Below are 24,500 nucleotides of genomic sequence, written 5' to 3' on the forward strand. Positions count from 1 at the left end.
TGGTCTTCTCATCCTGAAGTGTGTAGGCGGACAAACTCCTTTCCACTTGGTAACAGCCTGCATGTCTCCCTGCATGTGTTTGTGAACTTCAGTGCTTCCTTCACCAGGCAGCTTCCTTCCTATGTATGTCACAGTCCAGAGGGGAATTCAACGGCAACACTTCATGCCTCCCCTCCATAAACCACAACACAACCTGATACAGAGCAAGATCACAGGTGGAGAGGAAGAAATACAACAATGTGGGGGATGAAAAAAAACAGAGATCTCAAGGTAGGGACGAGTAAAGGCAGAAGACTGAAAGAACATCAGTGCCACTACACTATCCTTCCACAAATTGAGAAATGTTTGAACAAACATTATGCAACTGCCACTGTGGGATTTGGTTGCATAAAAAGTCAAAGAAAGAGGAGGCGAAAGCACCGTTGTTATGTGCTATCTGCTGGAAAGATCAGATCTGAAGAAAAAGTGAGAGCACGCCTTCCACCCTCTTGAAAATGACACCTTGTCGTAATGCAGACAGATGGCGTGATATCATCCATCCTGACCATTTTTTTCCCCCCTGTATGTTCTTCCAAACACACAACACAACACTGAACTGACAGGGCCCTGTTGCTTGCCATCTGCTTGCCATGTTTGGCACTAGAGCTTGCATTTTTCGGTTTGAGATTCTCTCCTGTTGGGGACACCATTGATTACTCACTCTGACTCTCCCGTCATTAAGACAGCTTATCACTCCATTGCTGTGATCAGTTAAACAACTTATTCACATCTCTTGCAGTTATATATTCTTACTTCTTGAGTAAATCAGTGTTGACATTTTTAAATTGCAAAGAAAAACAACTCTGTAAGTCAATCGTTTCATTCAAGAGTTCCCCCCCAAAACAGTTTTATTTCTTGCAGAAGTGATTCTCAGTCTCTGGGTAGTGCAAAAAGAGTGTTTGAATACAGACTGAGCAGTTGTTAGATGTTTGTTTTGCTAATGCCTCCCTGTGAATTTCTTACAGAGCCCAGCAGAAATCCAATCTCCACCGATCATCCAGCCAGCAAAAGAAATTATAGTCAATTTGTCAAGTGGAACCAAAATCTAATCTGTTTGTTTAATGATACGAGGCTCCTTTGTGCAGGGCCCACTAACCCGCCTGTTTAGTCCCTGTACCTTCATTGTTTACCACAGCCAACATTTATATACCCCCAAGAACATATCTATCACATTCACAGCTGTCATAAACATGGACTGAGTATCAAAGTTATAGCATCAGTGTATATTATTTATATGTTAAAGCCAGGACCTATGCAGCATATTTATTAAGATGTCCCATATGATTTCACAATAAGAGAGGGCAATATGATGATATGCAGTGTTTCCCAAAGAATCAGAGTCTATGTGTGGTGGTTGCTGATGCTGTGTGTGTCGTTTTTGTATCAGTTTTTTTGTCCACTCTCTAAATTCAGATGTTTTTTGCAGGTCCATGAGTGCAGCGCAGATGGAGCTCTCCATGAGTTTTATTTTTTAATCAGCAGCAATTTGAGGAGTTCAAGTGGGGGGTGGATAATTGATATATTGATTTGGTCAGAGCTGATCAGATCAGAAGAAGGCAGCTGTTGCAGAGGGAGTGAATGCAGACTTGTAGACCCAAGGCAATTAATGATTAAGTTTCACTTTTACTGCCCCTGCTGTTCTGCTGCCCCATCTCTGCCCAGAGTAAATTCTGTGCTCCGACAGTCTCGTGCAATACATAACCAACCTGCATGTATATCGCAATAGCACTCCTAACAAACTGTCCAAAAACAGAATAAGCTACTGGTACCTAGAATTTGGTACCCAATTGTACCGGTGCCCAAAGATACATTTTCTACATCTTTCACACAGGTTTGCACAAAATAGCATCAAAATAGAGCTTGTTTTCTTTTCTTTTTTTTAAAGGACCAGTGAAGGATCCCCTACACCCCCCTTTTGTGGTCCTAGCTAATCCCCCGATGTCCTAAAATCCTAGAAATATCCTATCCTATAAAACATCCTAAAAGTCTAGAAATGTCCCAAAAACCTAGAAATGTCCTAAAATCCTAGAAACATCCAAAAATCTTAGAATTGTCCTTATGTTGTAGAAATGTCCTTAAATCAATCAGCAAGGTGGGTATCCCTGGCCTATGGGATTGCAAACAGAAGCAGAGTGTTCTGGGCTCTGGCTCTGCATGGAGACAGTGTGATCTGCTCCACCTGGGTTGCAAATTATATTTATTCAGTGTCTTTATTTCGCGCCAACCTCACCTAGATGCCCTTCTAGGTACAGAAAATTTGGCACTGATTTTGAATGGGTATCCTGTAGTACCCATGCAACTTGGTTGATACCCCTAAAAGTATAAGTATAAGAGTGCAATACCCAACAATATTGTTAATTTGAATGAAACTCATAGCCTGGTCCCACTACGCTGTAGAATTAACACCCTGTTCACTGGCTTTGAGTGAGTGCTAACATCACTCAAAGGTAGCTGCATTTTACAATGAGAGCCAAAATCTTTATATAGAATTCAAAATATGCTGGACATTACTTTCTATAACGGTTTGGTGTGACACTCAGGAAGTTTGCTAGTTTCCTTCATATTGTGTTTACAAACTGAATAATAATAGCCGAGTTCACTGGTAGGGCAAGAGATGCAATGAATGCAATGGATTAGAGTGCATTACAGTGCATTTTAAAAACACTGTGCTGGAGTACAAGCCACAACCTGTTGTGATTAACACTGTAGATTTGAGGTTCAGATTAAACAGATGGATTATTAAATAATATTCATGTTTGAACATCAGTTTGAATTTCAGCACTTTCACACACCTCTCTTTTACATTGACCCCCTCTCAAATTAAATTCCAAGACACTCTTCCTGGATTTTTGCCTGGATAAAGTACGATCAATTCATATTCTGCCGAGATGAGTAAGAGCCTGAGTGCATCAGCATCCTCCGTGCTCATAGAGAGACTATTTCACAGTGGAGGCAAACATTTCTTAATGGAAAATGATCACTAAATAACTAAACACCACAGAGAGATCTGAATTATGTTCTTTCCTACTTTCAAATGAACAAGTGCTTGATCTCTTACACCGTATGGAAGTGTCTGATCATAGGGTACGACTATGTGCGCGTCACAGGATGTACACATCCTGAGTATGAGTCAGCCACTGTGGCATCAGAGAGGATGCATTGATTATATAGAAATAGTTTGGCAATCTCCTTTGACATGACTCATAGTGACACACAGAAAGCACTAATAGCATTAACATTCGAACAGCATCTTCCGTTGTATGTGCATCTGCACAAACACACACACTTCCAGTCACCCAGTGGTGTTTAAGTGTGTGCCTCAACAGTGAGAAGTGCTGACGGTAGTTACCGGCCCTGTGTTACCTTGACCCTGTGCCAGACAATCAAGGGCAACAGCCTGGTCCGCCTATAGGCAGGGCCAACACCCTACTGCTGCCACCCACACAGGCTGTCACACTCCTGAGCAACAGTCATCCCACTGACGCATGGGAGACCGGACTAAACTGCACCTGGTGTCTGTGATGCTCTGAAAGGCTAAATATTCTGCAGTGATTTAAGGACATCACACTGATTCTGAAAATGGCAAGATAAATTATCTCTCATTCCACACCAGTCAAAGGTTGAGTTATGTGCCCGTACGCATAATAAATGCCACACATCCTCACTACAGATTACAGAACAAGAATGAGCAGCTTAGTGCAGTATTTAACTCTTAATTACATCTAATTGGCATCTATTTCCTTCAATTCAAACAGTAGAGAAGTAACAGGAAAAAGATATCGGCTTCACATTTTGCTGCACGGATAAAAAGTCAGGCTGCTATCAAGGAGCCTTATACAGCAACATTCTCTTACATTTTTCTTATATTTTCTCTTTATTTTGTGATAAGAGAAATCAACTCCAGATGCACCAAACGTTCTAAACCATCCAAATCTGCTTTCACCTAGGTGTTTTTAATACTGAATCCAACTTGATCACAAAGTGATGCCCCCTAAACACTATATTAAGGGCAGGTTTTGTGCCGTGTGCAATGACACTGACACATGCCCAAGACTGGAGAGATGGCACCAGAAATGCTGCAAGAAGAACCTCTGCAGTACTGAAAATAGTCTGATTTCCAGGAAATGTATTTAAGTGTTAAAAGTAAAAGTACACAAAAAAAGTTTTAAATAAATTTAATAAATCAAAATAATTAAATGAAAAAGCAGCAAGTCCTCATATATACAATATGAGAAGCTGACACCATGAAATGTTTTTCTGGATGAAAAATGACAATTATAAAAATAGTTGCTAATTCATTCTCTAATTAATAGACTAATTGTTTTAGCCGCACTTTTATAGAAGTAGAAGACAGAAATAAGACAGACGACAGAAATATTAATTTTTGAAGTAGTTGCCAAATATTAGTATTGAAGCAAAAAGTACAATATTTCTCTTTTAGGTGTGGTAGAGTAGAAGTAAAAAAAAGACATGAGATTAAAACACTAAAGTAACATAAAAGCTCCTCAGATTTGTATTTAAGTACAGTAATTAGTAAATGTACTTAGTTACATTCCAGCACTGGTGGAGGCAAAAGAACAGAAATTACAGTAATTGGGATCAATGCATCTAGTATAGTAGTATCTCTTTAGTCCTGAAATTTAATAATCCAGTAATCATAACTACTCTAAAACATCATCTAAATTTGATTAAATGATATTCATACAGTTTTCAAATGTAAAACTTATTTTTCCAATGCTGAGCAACAATTTGTAGCCTAGGTGGTTTTCTCTTCTCTTGATAAGAGTTCTCCTAAAATTTTCTCTTATCTAAAAGAAAGATCATAAATAAAAAAACACTGGTAAATTCCCAAAGACAAAAAACTGATTCAGGCAAAAATAAGAGAAAATCTGTTTGTATATTGTTTCTTGCATGAGGCCAAGGGTCTTGCTTTTTTACCACTAAGAACAATCAGCATCAGATCCATTCAGTTCACAGCGTGAACAGGACAGGAGACGTGCATCCACACAGCCACCAGCGTGAGTGTTGAGGTGTTGTATAGATCGGGACGTGGATATTGACCTGGGTGGGAGGAGGAGCTGAGGTGCTGTGAGGATCCCCAGCTGCTGTGACAGACACGGGGGACAAAGTTGCTGATCTTTGTGCCGTGGTAGCTTGAGGCAGGCTTTAATGAAGAGGTAGCAGCTGAGAAAGAAAGGGTCATCCTGCCTGTCAGAGCCAAGGCAGTCGCCCATTAGTGGTGGACGGCGGACAGGAGAAGCCTTGCTGACAAGGTGTGACTAGGGACAGGCACAAGTCGACGGCTAGCACTGGCTAATTATTGTAAGGTGCTAGCGAGAAAAATGAGACAGAAGAGAACCAGGCGAAGGCACCAAGACAGGGGACAGGAAAATACTGGCATTTTGATAGAGGAAACAACAGCAAAAGGCTTGTGTCATGTTGTTTACATCTACAAGGTGCATTATTGGAACTCTTCCGCGGAGCCATTGAATTTAATTTTAAATAAGGCAGTTGTCAAGAGCCAAGTTAATCGCTGTACAGAGACGCAGCTCTTGTGTGAAAATAAGATAGCAGGAATCCCCCTCATTAGCTTTTTTCCCTTTTCGCTGAAATATATAGCATAATGTAAGTTTTGATGAGAGCAACTTGTGACTATGTCAAGAGTACAATGTTCTGTGTGTTTGTTTGGGCCTGTGTGTGAGTATATGCGTACGTGTGCAAGGAAGAGTAGCTCAGCTTATTAGCTGGCCTCCCGTTGGTGTTTACTGGCCGTTGTATTTAAGGTTGATCCCTAAGACCACAAATAAAAGGAGACAGAGAGAAGAAAAACAAGCATTGTTTAGTGCCGGCAACCACAAGGCCACAGTGTTCCAGCTACAAAGTCTTCTTTACATTAGTGTGAGGACTCATCGGCAGCACATGCACTGCATGTAATGTACATGCTGTTAGTATCTTCTCCCTCCACTACAAACTACTCACACACATGGTCGTCTTATAGGGCCTTCAAGATGTACTTGAAACTGTCACGATATTCTCTGAATAAAACAGAAATGCTACAAGGCACAGGTTGACAGAAAAATATGTTTTTATTTTACACAGATTATCTAACAGCCATACTGCACATGAACGAAAACAGGCAATCAGACCGAGGAGTCTCTAACACAGCTGTCAATCATGTCACTCATGGCTAGGCAGTGCTGATCATGTATGAATCAAGATTCATTGTCTATTTTAAATATTTTCATAAACATATTTTAGTGTCCTGTTTCTGTTAAATTCAGTCCCACCTGCACCTCTTGACAAAACTCTGATGGCTGTCATCATGGTAACACTGTTTTCTTACAATTCACTTTCACTTGTTGGATTTCTGTCATTTGTAACTGCAGTTGCAGCATTACGCCGATGGGGAGGTGCTATCATAATCAGCACTGTCACTGGGAAAGGCGCTGCCAAAGAGGAAGAAAAGAGCCATCGGTTTTGATGCGCCATTGTGTTCTGCTTTGACGTCTTTGCTACCAAACCAACAACAACAACAAAAAAAAGAAATCAAAACTCCCTTTCTTGCCATTCGATGATAGTTTTACATCGGCAGTTGGAGTTCAGAAAAGTTGTTGCAAACAGCAGTTGGACTTGACATTCAGGAATGCTACTCCATGTGCCTTTATACTGTAAGGGTTTCTGTTCATTGTCTTGTAATGAGACTAAAATGCTAAAAAGTCATTTTTCTAATCAGTCTTTTTTTCCCCACTTTATACAAATACAAATACAAAAGTTCAAACAGACATCTTTAAAGTTCATTATATGAGGACATGACTGCCACATACATGGTTAAAAGCAATAATTTCAGTACTAAAAGTAGTAAAATATTCAAAATAAATTATATAAAATATTGGCTGTCTTATAAAAGTGTCTGTTAAAGGTGCGAGAAGGGAATAAATAAAATCCTTTTTTTAAGAAAATAATTATTTAAATTCTTTAAAATAGGTGATATACCTTGGAGTAAATAATATTTTAGTATAAAACTGTTTTACACAACATTCAGTGCATCAGTATTTGTGGTTATGTTTTCAGTCTAAAATATAGCTTAACCAGGTCATGTTATATGCTGCTTCAGTACATAAACAAATATTAACTAGGATCAATATAGAAATATTGAACATTTAATATCCAGGGATTCACATTATAGACATCACTGATTATCCATGTATTAATTTTGCCCCAATTTATTTATAATTGCAATTTTTTCCAATCATATAATTACAAGAACTCCTAAAATAAGTTGTTTGTAAAAAGTGTTTCTTTGAGCCAACTGAAGGCACGCGTGTGCTAAATGATCAGGATGGTACCACCTCCGCCTCATTTTGAGCCAAGAAAAGCCCTGGAATAAAACCCATACCAGAATAGAGATAACAATGTGTTTATTAACTTAAGAGTGCAGATCTAACTTCAGAGTTAGCTCTATTGCCACCTTTTTAATAACGGAGTAACCAAACATGGACAAATTCCTTGAAGGAAATGCCAACCATGACTTCATAATGGCGTACTACTCTGTGACAACAGCACCAATAGGCTTTAAATGTCATTGTGCTCCATTAAGAAGTCCTTTGTCTGTGTTGCCGTGGCCTTCAGAGCTTAATGGTCTTTGTGTACCTCGGCAAGTAATTTCTTTCAAAAAGGGAATTCCCTCTCTATTGGGTCCCCTATGGGTACCAAACACAGGGCGAAGGCCTTGTTTCCACGGACAGTCCATCAGGAAAGCAAACAAGACCTAACAGGCTTAGACCACAGACAGCATGGCGGTCTCAGCTCTTAATAACAAAAAACGCGCTAAGACAGACATACACACACGTCCACACACACAGATATACAGCCTCACGGGAGGAAATGTCCTCTGCACAAAGCATGTATAATCAATTTTTCCTGATATGCATTAAAACGCAAAAATTCAATTCAAAATCCACTGACCCAGTTACCCTCAAGTTAGCCAATGACACAAACTTGTTACTGCAGTCCTTAAACAAGCTGTTGAAGGATAGCGGCTGTTTTAAGAGAAGTGTGCATTTTCCAGTGACATGAATTCCCAGGAGGAGCAACATGACCAGATGAAATGAGATGACAAACACTAAGTGCTCTGATGGCCTGTGGGGAGGAGCATGAATGTGTGTTTATCTGCAGCGTGTCCGTGGTTGTCCCTCTACGACGTGCTTCCCCCTCAAGATTCAGCCCCCCAGTGCACTCGCACCTCCCTGTGGGGGAGTGTGGGGTCCCCCATGCACTGCCTTGCGTTCCCACGCCTTTGTCGCTGCTCTTTGACATGACTAACGTAAACAGATGTTGCGCCGTGACAGGAAGTGGCCGACTTCTGAGGGGCTGATGGAAAAGAAGCTGTTGGGTCTCCGTGACAGAGAACAGCGAGGAGGTCACAGTACAGCAGGAAACAGCGATGAGTCCCAGGCGGGGTGCTGGGGATTGAAAATGCTACATTTACAATCTCTAACCCCATGGTCAGGGTTAAACAGCTGACTACACCTAGTCTGACTTTATGGCTCTAACCTTCCTGACCCGCAGTACCACCAGGACTGTAAATCAATGGCAGAACACAGAGCTCATATCTAAGTAAAGCAGAGAGAAGGACGAGTGATTGAATACGAGAGAGAGGGAGACAGAGAGAGAGATTACACACTCTGGCACCTACTCTAGTCAACATTTGAGTAACAGCTGTAGGACTACGGCAATGACAAAAATACTTAAATGACACAAACAAACAATGCTGTAGCAAATTACAAGCTTCATTTAGAGTGCACTTCAGCGGAGCAATTCAGTAACTGTATTATTTTTGAAGAGAAACTCCACACTAGATTTTGGAAGGAGGAGGAGAAATATAGCAGCACCAGTCTCCACGCAGGGTCCAAAATTAGCACCTGCCACTCGCCAAATCCAAGTGAAAATCTGCACTGGTGAATAAAATAAATGAGGTCAGCTGCCACTGGTGGTTTGCTGAAATCGCCCTACTCCACTACTGTCATCACTACAACACAGCATTTGACTGAACCCGTTTTTTTTTTTTTGTGGGAGGGGGGGGGTCTGCATCGACTCTGCACACTGGTGACAGACCATCAATAATGGATAGCAATTTCATTTGATTGCACCTAACCATCCAACATTGCTGAAGTTATGCTTACTTTATCTAGCTTTCCCAGGCCTATCATGATAACTATTTTCAGTGGTTGAAATATTGTTGTATTATTTTTTAACATTGATAATTGCAATAAACTATTTTAATGTTATTTTAAGACCATTTTACACCACTGATAACATGATACAATAACTGCATAATAATGCGAATACAGCCTTTCAAAGACCAGTGGCCTTTAACTTCTGAAGAATATTCAGGCATTGGGAATTTAAAAAAAGGTCATAAAATAATAAACCATAAATAAAATAAAAGATCGCTGCATAGTTTTTATCTGTTCATTCAGCTGAACCGCTGAGCTGAAGTCTTATAAGGGTCAGAAAAATGCTTATTCTGGCATCATGCTGGCTTAAATGTTGGTGATCTAACTATGCAAACAAACACATAAACACAACAGGCAATATAAAGGTCAGCCAAAATGAATTAAGGTCATGACCATATATCATAAAATAAGTCAATAATGTAATTTTCGAGACGGGCCTAAGCTTATCAGTGGTACTGTGCAGGTACCATAGAGAAGAATTTTGTGCTAACAACAAATAAAGTCTGCAAGTATGTGGCAGCACATTTCCACAGTAGATTAACCTAAAAGGGAAAGTGAAGAGCACAGAGGAAGTACAGTTAAAAAAAAAATTTGCTGAGAAGTGGTGCTTCACAGATAAGGGGGGTGTTGAGAGATTCGCTTTTTTTAAAAGACGGCAACGCCAATACAGTGAGCTGCAGCATTTTTAATCTATATGTCATAATAATAAAATTCATATATCAAAAATACATTTTTTACGAGCCCAAAAAAAGGTTGATCTTGAAAATGTATAAGTCTGCTGTACTTCTGATCACACCCGAAATCACGTATGGGTGTTTTATTATGTGCTCTGTTGTACTTGTAACCACATCCAACTGTGAAGTAGGTTGGAAATGTAGTGCCACGGTACATCACTGGTGCTTAGGCTGTGGAAAAACACGCGGTCACCATTCGTTGGCAAAGCAGGACTAAGTAAAGAAAGTCTTTAAAATGAGAAATACAATGTATTCTCATTTTCTGGTGAATATTTCCCAGATTGACCCTTAAAAAAATTGACCACTATAGGGAACTTGAAAACTGCTGACCACAGGCACACAAATCAGTCCCTATAGGAATACTATTGTAACTCCCGGAACAGATGACACAATACTTTCGCCTCTGAGCGGCAGACGTGAAGTACATGGACCCAAACCAATCACAGCTGTACATCGGTGATCAGAAAGGGCATGCTACCTAACGGCACCAACATAATTACTCTCACAGTTCTGCTTACTATTGGGGTCAGTGTCACAAAACCAAACATAATTGTCAAAGTAAATGAAAGTAGCTTTTGTTGCAAAGCACCCCAGATGCTGCGCTACATTTTGACACAGGATAAAACCAGCAATGGTCTCCTCTAATGCTCCCTTCCCACCCAACAACCTGCCTTTGTCTGGTCAAATAATTATCAAGCCGATATTGTACAATAACTTAATACCTGCATTAAAAAGAGCTTAGACGTTGCAGCTGCATTAGGCAATAATGACATGCTGATGTCAAAAGTGAGCCGTGACATTAAGAGGATAAATCATCATAATAATGAGATGATTACGATGTCAGAATTTTTATGCATGTTATCTTTTGCTTACAAGCAGACAATTCTGGATTACATTTGGATTGTTGAGACAGCAAATAAGTCATTTCATTAGAAAACAAATTTTGTGATGCAGAGTTCATGATCAGAGGATAACAAAATGTAAAAATAATTACACCAATGGCCTCTCTGGTCTTTCATGATGATGATGATGATGATTTCCCTATATGCTCGTCATAAACTTACACCTTTACTCCTATATTTTTCCTGTTTTTTTTCCCTTTTTAATTACACTGTACCACATAATTATTCTACAAGTAGGGATGCAACAACGAATTGATAAAATTGATTCTAATCGATTATTAAATGTGTTGGCAAAGAATAAAATTATCTATTCGTTGTGTCATGTGATTATTATGTCACATTGCTGTGTCACAGGACTGTTTATATCACATGCAGATGGGAGAGGTCAGTGTTTTGAAGGGGCATGGCGGAGGCAGAACGGAAATGTAACGGTATGTTGTAAAAGCTGTCAACATGTAGTTTTTGAATTGTTTCATCTTTGATTTTGTAGTTATTTATTATTCATAATTTAATATTATTTTCACAGCTCAGGGATGTTCAAGCAACCGCCTCTTTGTGCACTGCACTTTTTGCACTGTTGTCAATGATAATCTGTTTTTGAACAAAGTGGTAGAGGAAAAAAATGCTTATTTTATCATTATTTCTATTAATCAAAAAAATAATCTACCAGTGAATCGATTATTAAAATAATTATTAGTTGCAGCCCTATCTACAAGTGCACGATAATTAAAATTTTATTAAAAAATAATTACACAATAAGTTAAGTGCTGAAATCTATATAACCACATTCATTTTTTTTGCAGAATATTGATGATACCAACAACAAAAAATAAATAAATAAACTTGCACGATACTGCACTTAATAACACAGAGATTAAGCCACTTCAGTACTAATACACCTGTATGGTTGGAAGAGGATACGTTAGCAGTTCCTCCAGAAATGAAGTTACATTTTATCTTCAGCAGCTGCTCATCGATCTCAAGCTTTTAACACAGGAGGAAATGAGGATGGGCTGCTTTTCTTCTATTCTTTTTACTTGATCCAGGCACTTTCATCTCTGCCCAACTGAACATGGATCCAAAGGGACTCAGGGACTGAGGCGAAAGCGGACTGCCCTGTAGTCAAACACCAGGCCAAAAACCAGAGGACCCTAGAATCTGGTCCTCCCTTTTCTCTCCATGTTCCACTCAGTTGTCTTAATCTCCAACATCCTCTAAGGAGCAAAATTCACTGTGGAGCTCTTTGCTTCAAGAACTGGATGACAATGCTAAATATTAGAGGGGGTACAATTACCTCAAAAAACTGGGGAACAAACATGCAGGACAGGTTGATTGGTGACTCTAAATTACCTTTAGGTGTGTGAATGTGAAAGGTTGTCTGTCTATATGTGTCGGCTCTGCAATAGTCTGGCGACCTGTCGATGACAGCTGGGATTGGCTCCAGCCCCCCCCGCAACCCATGCGAGGACAAGCGGTTACGGACAATGAATGAATGAATGAATGTTGTCATAATGCTTGTTACTAATGGAATACAGGCTGGCTTTAGCGTTGTGATGTCATCAGCACAGGTTGCTGATGTCATAATGACAAATGCTGGATCAACCTGTTTGCAGAAATCAAACTGGTGCAGTATTCCAAACCAACAAAACCTGAAATCAACCCAACTCTAAATAAGACCTGATTTTTTTTCTTCTCTATTCCTGTATGATCAACTAGGTTCATGTGAGTTTGGAGCAGGGCTTTCTCAGAGTTTGCAAAATTTAAATAGATCAAATGACAGCGGAGCCCTTCAAAATTTGAAACCAGCCACCATGAGAAGTGGGTAGAAGTGGGCTAGCTCTGTTTTGGCGCAATCTGGAGCAAATCACAGTGGCACCAAATGGAAGTGTAGGATGCCTGCTGCAGGGAGGAGATAAAAGTCTGTGTGCTGCATCCTCTGGGCCTGGCGGCCCTCATCCCAATATTGCACGATTGCCTGCTGATGTTTGGCATGCAAAGCATGGGCCTGAAATAAGACGGCCACTGACGGCACATCTGCATCGTCTTTATCTGATGAGCTGAGGCCAGCAAGGGTCCTCTTCACAAACACACCACACACACAGCACCAAGGAGGGTGTGCGCATGCAATACGTGTGGTATAAGACAAATGCACACACTTGGGTGTTGATAGTTACATGCATACAGCATCCACAGGCACTCAGAGTGAAAAAGAATAAAAACTGTAGTGAAAATCAGACAGTGGAGTCTGGGGACGGAGAGAAAAAGCTGGATGAAATATTAATGGGAATGAAATATTTACGTCATTCTTCTATTGAACTCTGAAGTTTTGGGAATGCAGTGTTTTTGCAGCAGCATGTTTACCCCTCTTTAAACTAGGAGGATTCCTGAAGAGCCGTGAGAAGGCTGTCAAGTGGTCAGCCCTGTCTTTTCATATACATGTCCACTCTCTTCAGGATGCTTCTTATGAAACGAACAGCAGCGCCTTGAGTTGCAGGCGGTGACGCAGAAGCTTCTTTGCACTGATGTGCTGTGTAATTATAGCCTGACAGCCAGAGGCGTGCAGATGGATCCTGTGTAGGAAGCAGGTACACGATACATCGAGATACACAAACATGCAACCCTCAGGACACATGTGCACCCAACCTTCCTGACAAATAGATTTTCACAGGAGACCTGCACACACCACCCAACAAGTACAAGCCAAGCACCACGGAGAAAAGCTCTTTTCCTTCCCTCCATCTGTCAAACTTCACATCTTTCCTACATTCACACACATAATATCTCTTGACACACGTGCCAAGCTCGGTATCATGCAATGTTAAGATCCAGTGAGAATTAGAGTTAATGACGGGCTTAAAAACAGTATTAACAGTATTTGCTTGTCTTAATCCTCCAATAAGTGGTGGCCTTCGTGTGTAAACTGGAAGAGAAACGCGTATCTCTGTATGATCAGGGGCATCGGATGTCCTCAATAATACCAGATTGTTATTGAGGTTTTCCCCTTGACCTTCGACTTGTTCTACATCGGCGCAGTATCAGGGACGTAAGCTGCAGAGCTTATCATGCCGCTTCCAACAGGCATGATCCAAAGGCAACATCATGTCTCTTTTCACATTACAAGCAGACGCAGGGCAAAAATGTATTTCTGCACTGATGTGACACAGATCTGATTTTTTCAGAGTAGTGTGGACACAGATATCGGACTTTTCTCCAATCTGATCTGCGCCACTTTCATATGTGGTCCTAAATTTGACAGGTATCTTGTCACTGGCCATGCAACCGCCGTGAGACCGGTCAGATCATAATTAAGTGTGATTTTCCACTTTATACTTCACTGCAGGCGCAGATCACTCACCACACAGTGCCGGAGCAAGGCTGCTGTAGATGTACCGCTGCTGCTGCGGTGGCTGCACCGGTCAGCACCCAACAGAGCCCCACTACCATGCTTTTTGGCAGGAATAGCTTGCTTACAGTGTTGTCATGCGGACCCGACAGAGATGTTGAAATGTAGCTCTGGTTACAAGGTTTGTATAAACTAGGGATGATAACAACTAATTGACAATCGATTAATTGGTTCTTAAGAATTTAACATAAAATTTAATCGTTCAATCGACAGGCTATGCAATGCGTCAAAGTATATGTGAAATAATGCTGTGAGCTTTGACTGAGGAAAAAATGTGCTTGATATTGCTTGACATAAGCAAAGTTTTAATGTTTTTGGGTTTTTTTTCAAATATATCAATCATTTTTTTTTTTTTTCACATATATCAATCATTCATTTACCAATAATCGATTAAGGACAACCCTGGTATGAACTGTCCATGAAACCCGTCAACTCGCAGCCTCACCACTCCTGACTCCTCTCCCAGTCATAGCCACACCTCTCTGTCCACAAAACTATGAGCAATATCTGCTAAAAGAGCTATTGGACCCAAGGCTCATGTAAGACAGGCCATTATACTGAAAACAAACACCCATTGCTCTGAAAAGACACTTCACACTCTCCCAATCAGAACCAACTAATATTCAGAATGACCTGATCACATCTGCCTAATATTAGCGATCATTCAGGAGATGAAGTTTGCATGTCATTCATTCATTCAAAATGCAACAAAAGCCAAGGTGAGGCCCTCAAATCCCCCAACTATTGTTACACATCAGAACAAGAGCACTGAGTTTTTCAGCTTATAAATACCTGCACATTCTGTTGGACGATTGTCTTTCTTTTAAGCCACACATTGAACTACTTGTGAAAAGGCTTAAGATGAAACTGGGTTTTTATTTTATAAACAGGAACTTTCTTGGCCAAAAAAAAAGACTGGTCTCTGTGACATTTTTGACTGTGCTTAATTATAGGGATGCATTATATATGAATGCACCCTCCCAGTGTTTCTATGTTCTGGACTCTGTGCTTAATGGTGCATTGAGATTCATTACTAATTGCAGGACCCTTACTCATCACTGTATCCTGCATGCTCGGGCTGGGTGGCTATCTTAAAAACTGCTTAGATTTTTTTTATTGGCATTCTCTTATTTACAAAGCTGTTCTTGGCCTATTTCCAGCGTATTTGCGTGTCTACATTAAGCAAAAAATTGAAAATGGTTATGCTTTTATTGTCTATAATTAGCGTTTGTACGGAGTTGGCAAAAGAGTCTTATGTATGCAGCTCCGTGTATGTGGAATCTTCTGCAGTGAGACTCAAAGCTGCACTCTTTGGTTCCTCAAGGCTGTTTAAAAGCTCTGCTGCAGGACTTTGTCTGTCATCTCCTACATGTCAATGCCAGGGTGTATTTCAGCTGGTCTTTTAATTGTTTAATTGTTTTTATGGTTTACTAATAGCATATATTAACATACTTTTTAGTCATTCCCTGTTGTAATTTTATTTTTTTGTTTTTTGTGTTTTAAAATGTTGAATTAGTTATATATTTTGAAATTTGATTTTTTTTTTATTTCTCAAATGCCTGTTTTCCAAATGTGATATTTTTTGTTGTTGCAATGCGTGTGTGTGATGTGTGTGGTTGCATGTGAGGCATTTTCATGGCAGTGATCCATTCACAGTGAAGTCAAATATGAGTCACTTCAAACATGACTGTGACGCGTCTGGGTAGAAAGATCAGATTTAGGGAGATAATTGGAATCAAGCATTAAGCCCTGTAATGTGAACCTCGTGTATATGTGGGTAGTGTGGACACATTAAATTGTCAACATTCAGCAACAAGATGTAGGACTGCAATTGTTATTGTCAACTATGATATATAAACACTTTTTTACTGCATTACTGAACAAAGCTAGCACCATACGATGCGCTTGGCTCTTTAGCTTTAGAGTGAGTGTATAGGTGTAGTTAGAAGCGCGTTATCATGACATTCATAGGGGTTCTTATACTTTGATACGATCTTGATACTTGACAATACTTGTTTCATGTATTTTATTTTGAAGTCCTTTAAATATGTATGGCTTTGATGTTTTGGAATGCTGACATTCCCGACTGCACAACAAATTTACCGTTAGGTACCAGGAAAGAAACTTTGAACATTGTACCTAATTTGTTTTTTTTGGGGGGGTACAAAATTTAAAAAAACAAAACAAAAAAAAAAAAAAAACCCAGTTTTTCACAATTCCTAAGAGCCCAAAATGACATCAAATCCTAAAACCTGAGATGTTGGAACTAGTATATTTGACATTTTCACTTGAATTTTTTTTTTTAAATCATATTAATTATAAAACTTGTACATTAACACTTGTACACTTGTATTTTTCTCTCAGTCAAGAAATTAATTGACACGTCGTTTCCTCCCTACCATAGTAAAAGCTCATAACCTCCTCTATATCTTTGATCAGTGTTCAGCGCAGCAAATCACATTTAAATGCCTTAAAAACGAACTGAAACATCTGCCTGGCAAAGTGTAATTATTAAGCTGTCACCATCAGAATAACAACACCTCATGGATCTTCTTTGGGCTTTAATCGTTAGTTTATCAGCTATGCCAGTGCGACAGATGCCCCCCTCTTCCATACTGGAGGCTGTCAGGCACCAGGGTGCCCTGTGGCAATAATTGCACCTGACAAATGAGCCTTGACAAAAGAATGGAGGGTGGTCAACCTCTTACTGATCTGACAGAGCAACTTAATTGAAACTATCAATCAGAGAGCCACTATCCTCTATCTCTTCTTTTTTTGACTTTCATTCTTTCCTGCATAATCCATTTCTCCCACTCGCAGCTGCAAGAATTTATCTCCTCTCTGTCAGTCTCGCCGCCTCTCATGCTCACTTGCACACGCATATTAAGACTTATGCATGTGCGCAAAATCAATACAAAAAAAAAAAAACCTGCTTCTCTCTGCTGGCTCTCCATCCTCATCACTCCCCCTACGGTGCACAAACACATTACTTGTTCATTACAACATGACAGAGCTAATTAATACATCATCCCGGCATTTTCTGCTGTTTTTCCTTCAACAGTCTGCCTATCCAACTCTGCAGCAGGTTGCGTGTTTAGCGCAGTGTCATCTCAAGTCCCTGTGCAAAAAGCGTAGTAGAAGCTTTTTTCCTCCCCCTCCAAATCACTACAGCCCCACACGGGATGTCACAGTCAGTCAGGGAAGAGAGGAATAGAGTCAGAACAAAAGGAAATACCTCCCTTCGCTGGGGAGGAAGGGGTTAAGCCTATTACAGAAGACCAATCAGGGCTGGGGGAGCACTGCAAACCTCCGCAGTAAGAGAGAGAGAGAGAGAGGGAACAAGGGAGTGAGGGAGAGAGAGGAGAGCAGAGCGGGAGATAGAGAGATACCAGGAGTGTGATGGTTTGCACTCCAATCCAGACACTTCGGCAGGGAGGGAGCGCAACACAGAGTTGGTGAGATGAGTCCTCGCAAACCTGTCCATATGGACGGATAAGAGAAAAAATGGGGACAAAGGGAGGAGAAGAATCCCACCAACATCCCTGTCAGGACTAATCTCTGTGGACTTTTTTTTCTCTCTGTCTAGGACTCAGGAGGGGAAGAACATCTGTCAGTTGAGTGACCCCTTGTATGTTCATCAATATTCAATCACAATTCTTGGATTACTGCTGAGAAGGAGCAGGAGATAAAGCGGCAGTTTTAATCAGTCGACCCAGACTGTTGCAGAGCTGGGAGGAGAGGGGACAGTCAGTGTGGTGTATGGACCAGCTCCGAAGCATCTGTGTTTACCCTGCATGGTGAGCTCTGCTGTGCCTTGATGGGGCACTCTACTTAGTGGTTTGATGTACAGCACTAAGCCGAGTCTGTGACAACAAAGACACATCATCACAAATGCATGAGATTAGAAACCATCGATATAATTTCCTTCAGTTATAATGTATTGTTGACTTATTTACAAACATATGATTATGGTTAAAGTGAAGCTTTTTGGGACTGATTAAAATACGGTCAGCCTTAAACCTTTAATCCCAACTAGCTGCAACTGTAAACACTCTCTAACAGGCTTTTGATCGTTTGTTTATGCATAAAGACGCTTTGCATACTGTGAGCACATCTGCTTTTTCTCACTGCTGCACTTGCATCATATTTAAAAAACTGTCAGGCTGAATGATGCAAGAAACTTGACATGCAACGGCTCACTTTATAACATGCATGATCCTCTCTCTCTCGCCTGCTATTAAAAAGTGTGGCACTCACTAATCATTTCTGCTGACATTGTGGCACAATAAAGTATGGCATCTCTCACTGAAACAACCTTGAAGAATGACCGACATGTTCCTCTGAAGAGATTATAAGATCACATATATAGTAACAGACTAGGAGGGGGCCATCCATGTCTTTATGACAAGTTCCCCGAGGAATCGCACAGCGCTAAAGCTCTAAGGAAGTCTGGCCTATCATGAAAATTGCATGACCATTTTAGCATCACTGTGGCTGTACTGAACTAGCGACATACAACAGTTTATCCTTCCCATTCTCCTGTGACATTTTACAACAAAAACCAACAAGAACAGCAAAATATTATTTCAGTTAATCTTTAATCTGAAAACAGGAGGCTGGGATGTTAAATACCAGTTGCTTGTGTGCGAGCTCATTATTAGTGCTACTGTTATGTTAATGCAATAACAGAGATGTAAAGTGCATCAGGCGATGCACAGGAACATGATAAGACATCAGAGGCTTGTTGCTATGCTAATGAGAGTTTCCTTGTTGCCTCTCTGCTGAGGATATGTTTATTTTCACTAATGCATCCCCCACACTTCCCTCTCCTACTCCTCCTACTCCTCCTACTCTCTCCCAATCTCTCTCTCGCTCCATCATCCATTACCCTATCCTTTCCCTCTCTCTCTCTCTCTCTCTCTCTCTCTCTCTCTCCCTCTCTCTCCCTCTCTCGTTCTCCAGGTCACGGTGAGGGAAAGATGTGGCACTGAAGGACAGACAGATGATGTTGCACGCAGCTACCTAAAGTCCGGCTCTTGTCTGGGATCTGTTTGCAAATCTGCACGGCAAGGCTCTCAGTCTGATGAACTCGCTCCCACTACCTCGTGACCTTCTCCTGAATCGCTGAATCGACCCCCCTCCTGAGCACGTATAAAAACTCACAAATGTCACAGTGATCACACGTGTCATAGTGATTGGACACACATGCGCTGGCATAATCTGCTCCACGCGCACCATCTCCAGTGATTGAGGGTTCAGTATGTCGAGGGGCAAACTGGAGACCTGTGCTCGATTTACATGTCAATGGCAGCTGGAGCCAGGCACACAGAGACTGATGAGAAAGGTGGAGAGTGAAGGCCTGTTCCATTAGCGCTCCCGAGGGGGGACACGGGGCCCGGATGCTGCCCGGACACACTGACCTCTCCTGGACAGATTCTGGACATTACTATGCTGTACGCTGGGGAATCTACACGGTCGACTGACAAACTCTGCCTCTTGGAGTACAAGCTAATGGATGTAACTGTTTATTTGCCTTCACAGATCTGACTACTATCTTGTTGCTGAGGATAAAAAAAGAAAACATTTGGATCATCATACTATGAGCAGCACATTCCAGCCCTGCGCAGGGGAAAGAGTCTGTGTTTCTTTGTTTTCTTGGTTGGCTGTGTCTCTCCTGCCTGGGAATATCATGAGATTATAAACAGGAGGTGGCTCCGACATCTTATCCATGTTCCACTCATCCGTCAGCGCTCCCACCATCACCAAAGCAAACGAAGCAGAGATATGAGAAAAAGTCTGTAGAGAACATTAGCCTACATTTTTTTAAATCCACTAGTGGTTGATTTGTTTCTCACCACAGAAGCCAGGAAAAAAAAGGCTGGCAGCCCATAGAGAGTCTCTGGCGAGACGGACAGGTGCTTTTCTGGCTGTCGGACTCTCTGGGAGGGACAAGCAGTGAAAGGAAAAGCCTCGCTGGGGGGCTCTGCTGGAGTGAAAACACTTTTCCACTGGCTATGTTTGGATGTGATGCTTGTCTCTGTGGATGCAACATGGAATCTATGGCCTGATTACACAGCCCTGATATTCAGATAGTGCTGGAGGGAAGGGTAAATATATATTTCAAAATGTATTTCTTCATCTCATCAAGGACCCAATTCTGATTTATTTCTTTAATGGAGGTTGGATTATTTGAATATTGCATGTACTAATCACTTATTTTACCCTGGAGTGCATGTGTTTTCAAATACCAGCTATTTTTTGGTGCACTTGTTAGTCCTTTGATCATTGACGTCCTGTCTGAACAAACATCTTGTATTTTCAAGTGAGCTGGAAGCTGGTGGTGACATAAACATAATCTTTTGGCAGAATATTCTTGTCAGTAATGAACCACCTCCTGTAATTTGGCATTGACTGAAAAGCTGTCAGAAATGACGAGTTAAGTTACGATGGCCCGTAGCAAGTATCTCACAACCTTCCTCAATCCCATCCAAACGGGGCTAAAATTTTCTCCACCGTCACCCTCATGACCTCTGATCTATATTCACGATGTCTACAGTAAATGCTAATACATTAAAACTATGTCAGCTTGAACGTGCTGTTCAGCAGAGGCTAAAAAGAACACTAAGCCACAACTAAGCCACTACAAAGCCTCAACATACTAAAGCCATTAAGGCTATGAGGTTATTAGAATTTAATTTGTTCTAAAGTGTTTCTGTTATGTGCCTCCGCTGTGGACGCAACTGTCTGATCGAGGATGGCGATAACAAAAGTAGGAGCTGATTGAGGCGAGATAGTTAGTAGTTAGTCATGCCATGCGCGTATGAAACAATCTAATCTGCAGGGCATGGCAGAATTTAAAAAATTCCAGCACCATTAAAGTCTCAGAATTTCTCATTTAAAACTCAAAAGGCTTTCTTATCATTTGATAACTGGCAGCATTACGTTTGACAAGATTGCTCAAATGAGTGATAGTTGTAACTTTCTAGAAATGCACAAACAGCAACCTTTTCAATTCTTTTCATGAATTCTCTTCTCTCTACACACAGGATAATGCATATCCTTCCCTGCCCGGAACAAGAAGCCACCATGAGCAACGTCACGGTCACCGACAACACTGAGCCCATCAGCCGCACCATGAGTCCGGCAACCCCCAGCCCGTATCCCTATCCTGTTAGTTTCCAGGTCTCCCTGACCGGCTTCCTCATGCTGGAAATCCTCCTGGGAATGAGCTCTAACCTCACTGTGCTTGCCCTCTACTGCATGAAGTCCAACCTCATTAGCTCTGTCAGTAACATTGTCACTATGAACCTCCATGTGCTGGACGTGTTGGTTTGTGTGTGCTGTATCCCTCTCACAATCGTGGTGGTGCTGCTCTCCCTGGAGGGAGACACCGCCCTCGTCTGCTGCTTCCATGAAGCCTGCGTCTCCTTCGCCAGCGTTGCCACTGCTGCTAATGTGCTCGCTATCACCCTTGATCGCTACGACATCTCGGTCAAACCAGCCAACCGGGTGCTGACCATGGGCCGTGCCCTGGCCCTGCTGGCTGCCATTTGGGTGCTATCCTTTGTTAGTTTCCTTGTACCCTTTATTGAGGTGGGCTTCTTCGCCCAGGGCCACGCTGATCTGAACCAGACAGCGGTGGAGAATGTGGTCCACACTAACCAGTACTACACAGAACTCGGCCTCTATTACCACCTGCTTGCTCAGATCCCTATTTTCTTCTTTACTGCTGTTGTCATGCTCATCACCTACTCAAAGATCCTGCAGGCACTCAATATTCGCATCGGCACACGTTTCCACGCTTCACAGAAGAAGAAGGCTCGGAGGAAAAAGCGTCCATCCATGACAGCCATGACAACGCAGCAAGAGGCCACAGATGCATCCCAGAGCAGCGGCAGCCGCAACCCCACACTGGGCATGCGTACCTCTGTCTCTGTCATCATCGCCTTGCGCAGGGCTGTGAAGCGCCACAGAGAAAGGCGAGAGCGCCAAAAGAGGGTTTTCAGGATGTCCCTCCTGATTGTGTCTACCTTCCTGCTCTGCTGGACGCCCATCACAGTGCTCAACACAGTCATCCTGAGCGTGGGCCCCAGTGACCTAATGGTCAAGTTGAGACTGGGCTTCCTGGTCATGGCTTATGGGACCACTATCTTTCACCCTCTACTCTACGCCTTCACCAGGCAGAAGTTCCAGAAAGTCTTGAAAAGCAAGATGAAGAAGCGAGTGGTGTCGATCATTGAGGCAGACCCTACCCCTAATAACGCCATTATCCACAACTCTTGGATCGACCCAAAGAGGAACAAAAAGGTGACTTTTGAGGACAAAGACGCCCAACAGAAATGTCTGTCTTCTGAGGACGTGGAGTGAAGGAACTCTTTGGGGTAGACAGTCAACAAAAGCAGCTAAAACTGATATCAGGTCGTGATGAAAAAGGGAAAATGTTAATCCAAAGCAGTACTGTAAATAATATGTGCAATACAATGTACAAAAACAAGAGGTGGATAATTTATTACTATTTATTGAGAACAAAAGTAGGTTTCATAGATACACCATATACAGTACTGTAGATACTGCATGGCTTTTTGTAATGGTAGCAACAAACAGTGCTTTGTGTACATGCATAATACATGTACAGCATAGGGCGAACAAGGTATATGAATAGACAGAGAAGTAGGGATTATTATGTATATGTATATTTATAATAAATTTCGTGTTCACTCACCTAATGCAGCAAAAGGCTTCCTGTTCTCCCCTTCCCCAAGTAAAGTGTTTGTGATTCTGTAACAACTGTGAGATTACTCCCATTCATCACCATGCCAATTGCTCTGACACCAGACCCGCAATCCCCAGTGACCACTGACCTTATTGCCTCGGAGCCCTCTAAGGGAAGGCCCTCCACTGAAATGAGACTATAGGTATGAGGATGCGACGAGACAGACGTGGAGAGAAAGGGAGGGAAAGGAAGTAGCAGAAGTAGTGTATGTTCTGTTGCTATAGCTGAAAAGCTGCAGGGGTACTGTTCACAATCACTGCTTTTAGAGTTTAAGAGGAACACTCGCATTCCACAGACACAACAGAGGACCGTGGTACTCATCACCTCGTCTGACATAAACCAGATGTAATCAAAGCCTGGCCTGTTTCACTTTAACAGTCACGTCTTTGAGCCAAATGGAAAATCTACAGTTGCCTTATTTTGGTTTGATGAATTGACTATTTGGTGGGACTGGGGCTGTGAAAGGGAGAGCACATATTGAACAAAATATAAAAAAATTAAAACAAATAATGTTTAAACTCCCGACGTGAATACAATCCTCAAATGTTATGTTTTTCATAAAGGAGTTATTTAATCAAACTAAAGGGAAATGTTGAAAATGGCTGTATTATCAAATTGTCTGTTTTTTAATAACACAAGCCGAACTACAATGCTCTCCAAATAAGCAAATCCATAACTGCAATAAAGAACTGCAAAAATCTTAAAGCCTAATAAAAGATTCTGTTTACAATCCACAATAACAGATAATGAAGTTCTTCTTCCCTGTCTGTGTATGTCTACCAATAGTGCGTGTCCTCCTTTGTTTATCAAGGAATAAGACGGTGAAATTGTATTTCCCAGGTGGCTGCTGCTGTTAGATTATAATTCAGCCAGCCTTGTATTTTTGGCTGAACTTGAATATGAACCAAGTTTGCCCTAAATAAGAGGGAATAATTTATTCATACAGCTTCAGAAGAATTTCAGTAGTAATAATCTACAAGGCCTAAAAACTGTCAGCTTATTACATTCAGTCTGCGCTCTAATACCGAATTTAGATGCAGCGCTACAATATCCATTAGCATATAAAGCCATCCTCAGCTAGCCTGGCAGCTCTCTTCATTACAATCCATGGGTCAAGGATTACATCCGGTCTAAGACGTGGATATATACTGTACAGCGCCTTCACATGCATGCACAACACACACAAATGCATATCCACACTGTACTCAACAACTCAGTTATGAGCGTATTACGCCCCTGCTGTCTCAGGTACAGTAGAAAATTGAAGGGCCCTCTAGATCCTGAGAGCACGGGGCTTCTGGCTACCAGAGTGATTACACAACCTCGATCAGATGCTCCTCTGGCTGCCAGTGTGTGGTTTGTAGCACAACAGAGAGGGCTGATATGGGAATATTGATGCAGGCGAGGTTCTTT

General features: G+C 41.4%; 1 protein-coding gene across 1 annotated transcript; it reads left to right on the forward strand.

The window, feature by feature from the left end:
• The first annotated feature begins 17,604 nt into the window (after positions 1-17,604).
• LOC121949994 (G protein-coupled receptor 22-like) lies at positions 17,605-24,500 on the forward strand. The gene is made up of 4 exons (XM_088080419.1): positions 17,605-17,769; positions 17,901-18,111; positions 19,277-20,421; positions 21,361-24,500. Exon 4 carries the CDS (start codon positions 21,365-21,367, stop codon positions 22,679-22,681), a length of 1,317 nt encoding a protein of 438 aa, XP_087936545.1. The 5' UTR covers positions 17,605-17,769; positions 17,901-18,111; positions 19,277-20,421; positions 21,361-21,364; the 3' UTR covers positions 22,682-24,500.

The sequence above is a fragment of the Plectropomus leopardus genome, chromosome 7 (genome assembly GCF_026936395.1).
Source record: "Plectropomus leopardus strain MGB_pleo_1.0 chromosome 7, ASM2693639v1, whole genome shotgun sequence".
Classification (NCBI taxonomy): Eukaryota; Metazoa; Chordata; class Actinopteri; order Perciformes; family Serranidae; genus Plectropomus; species Plectropomus leopardus.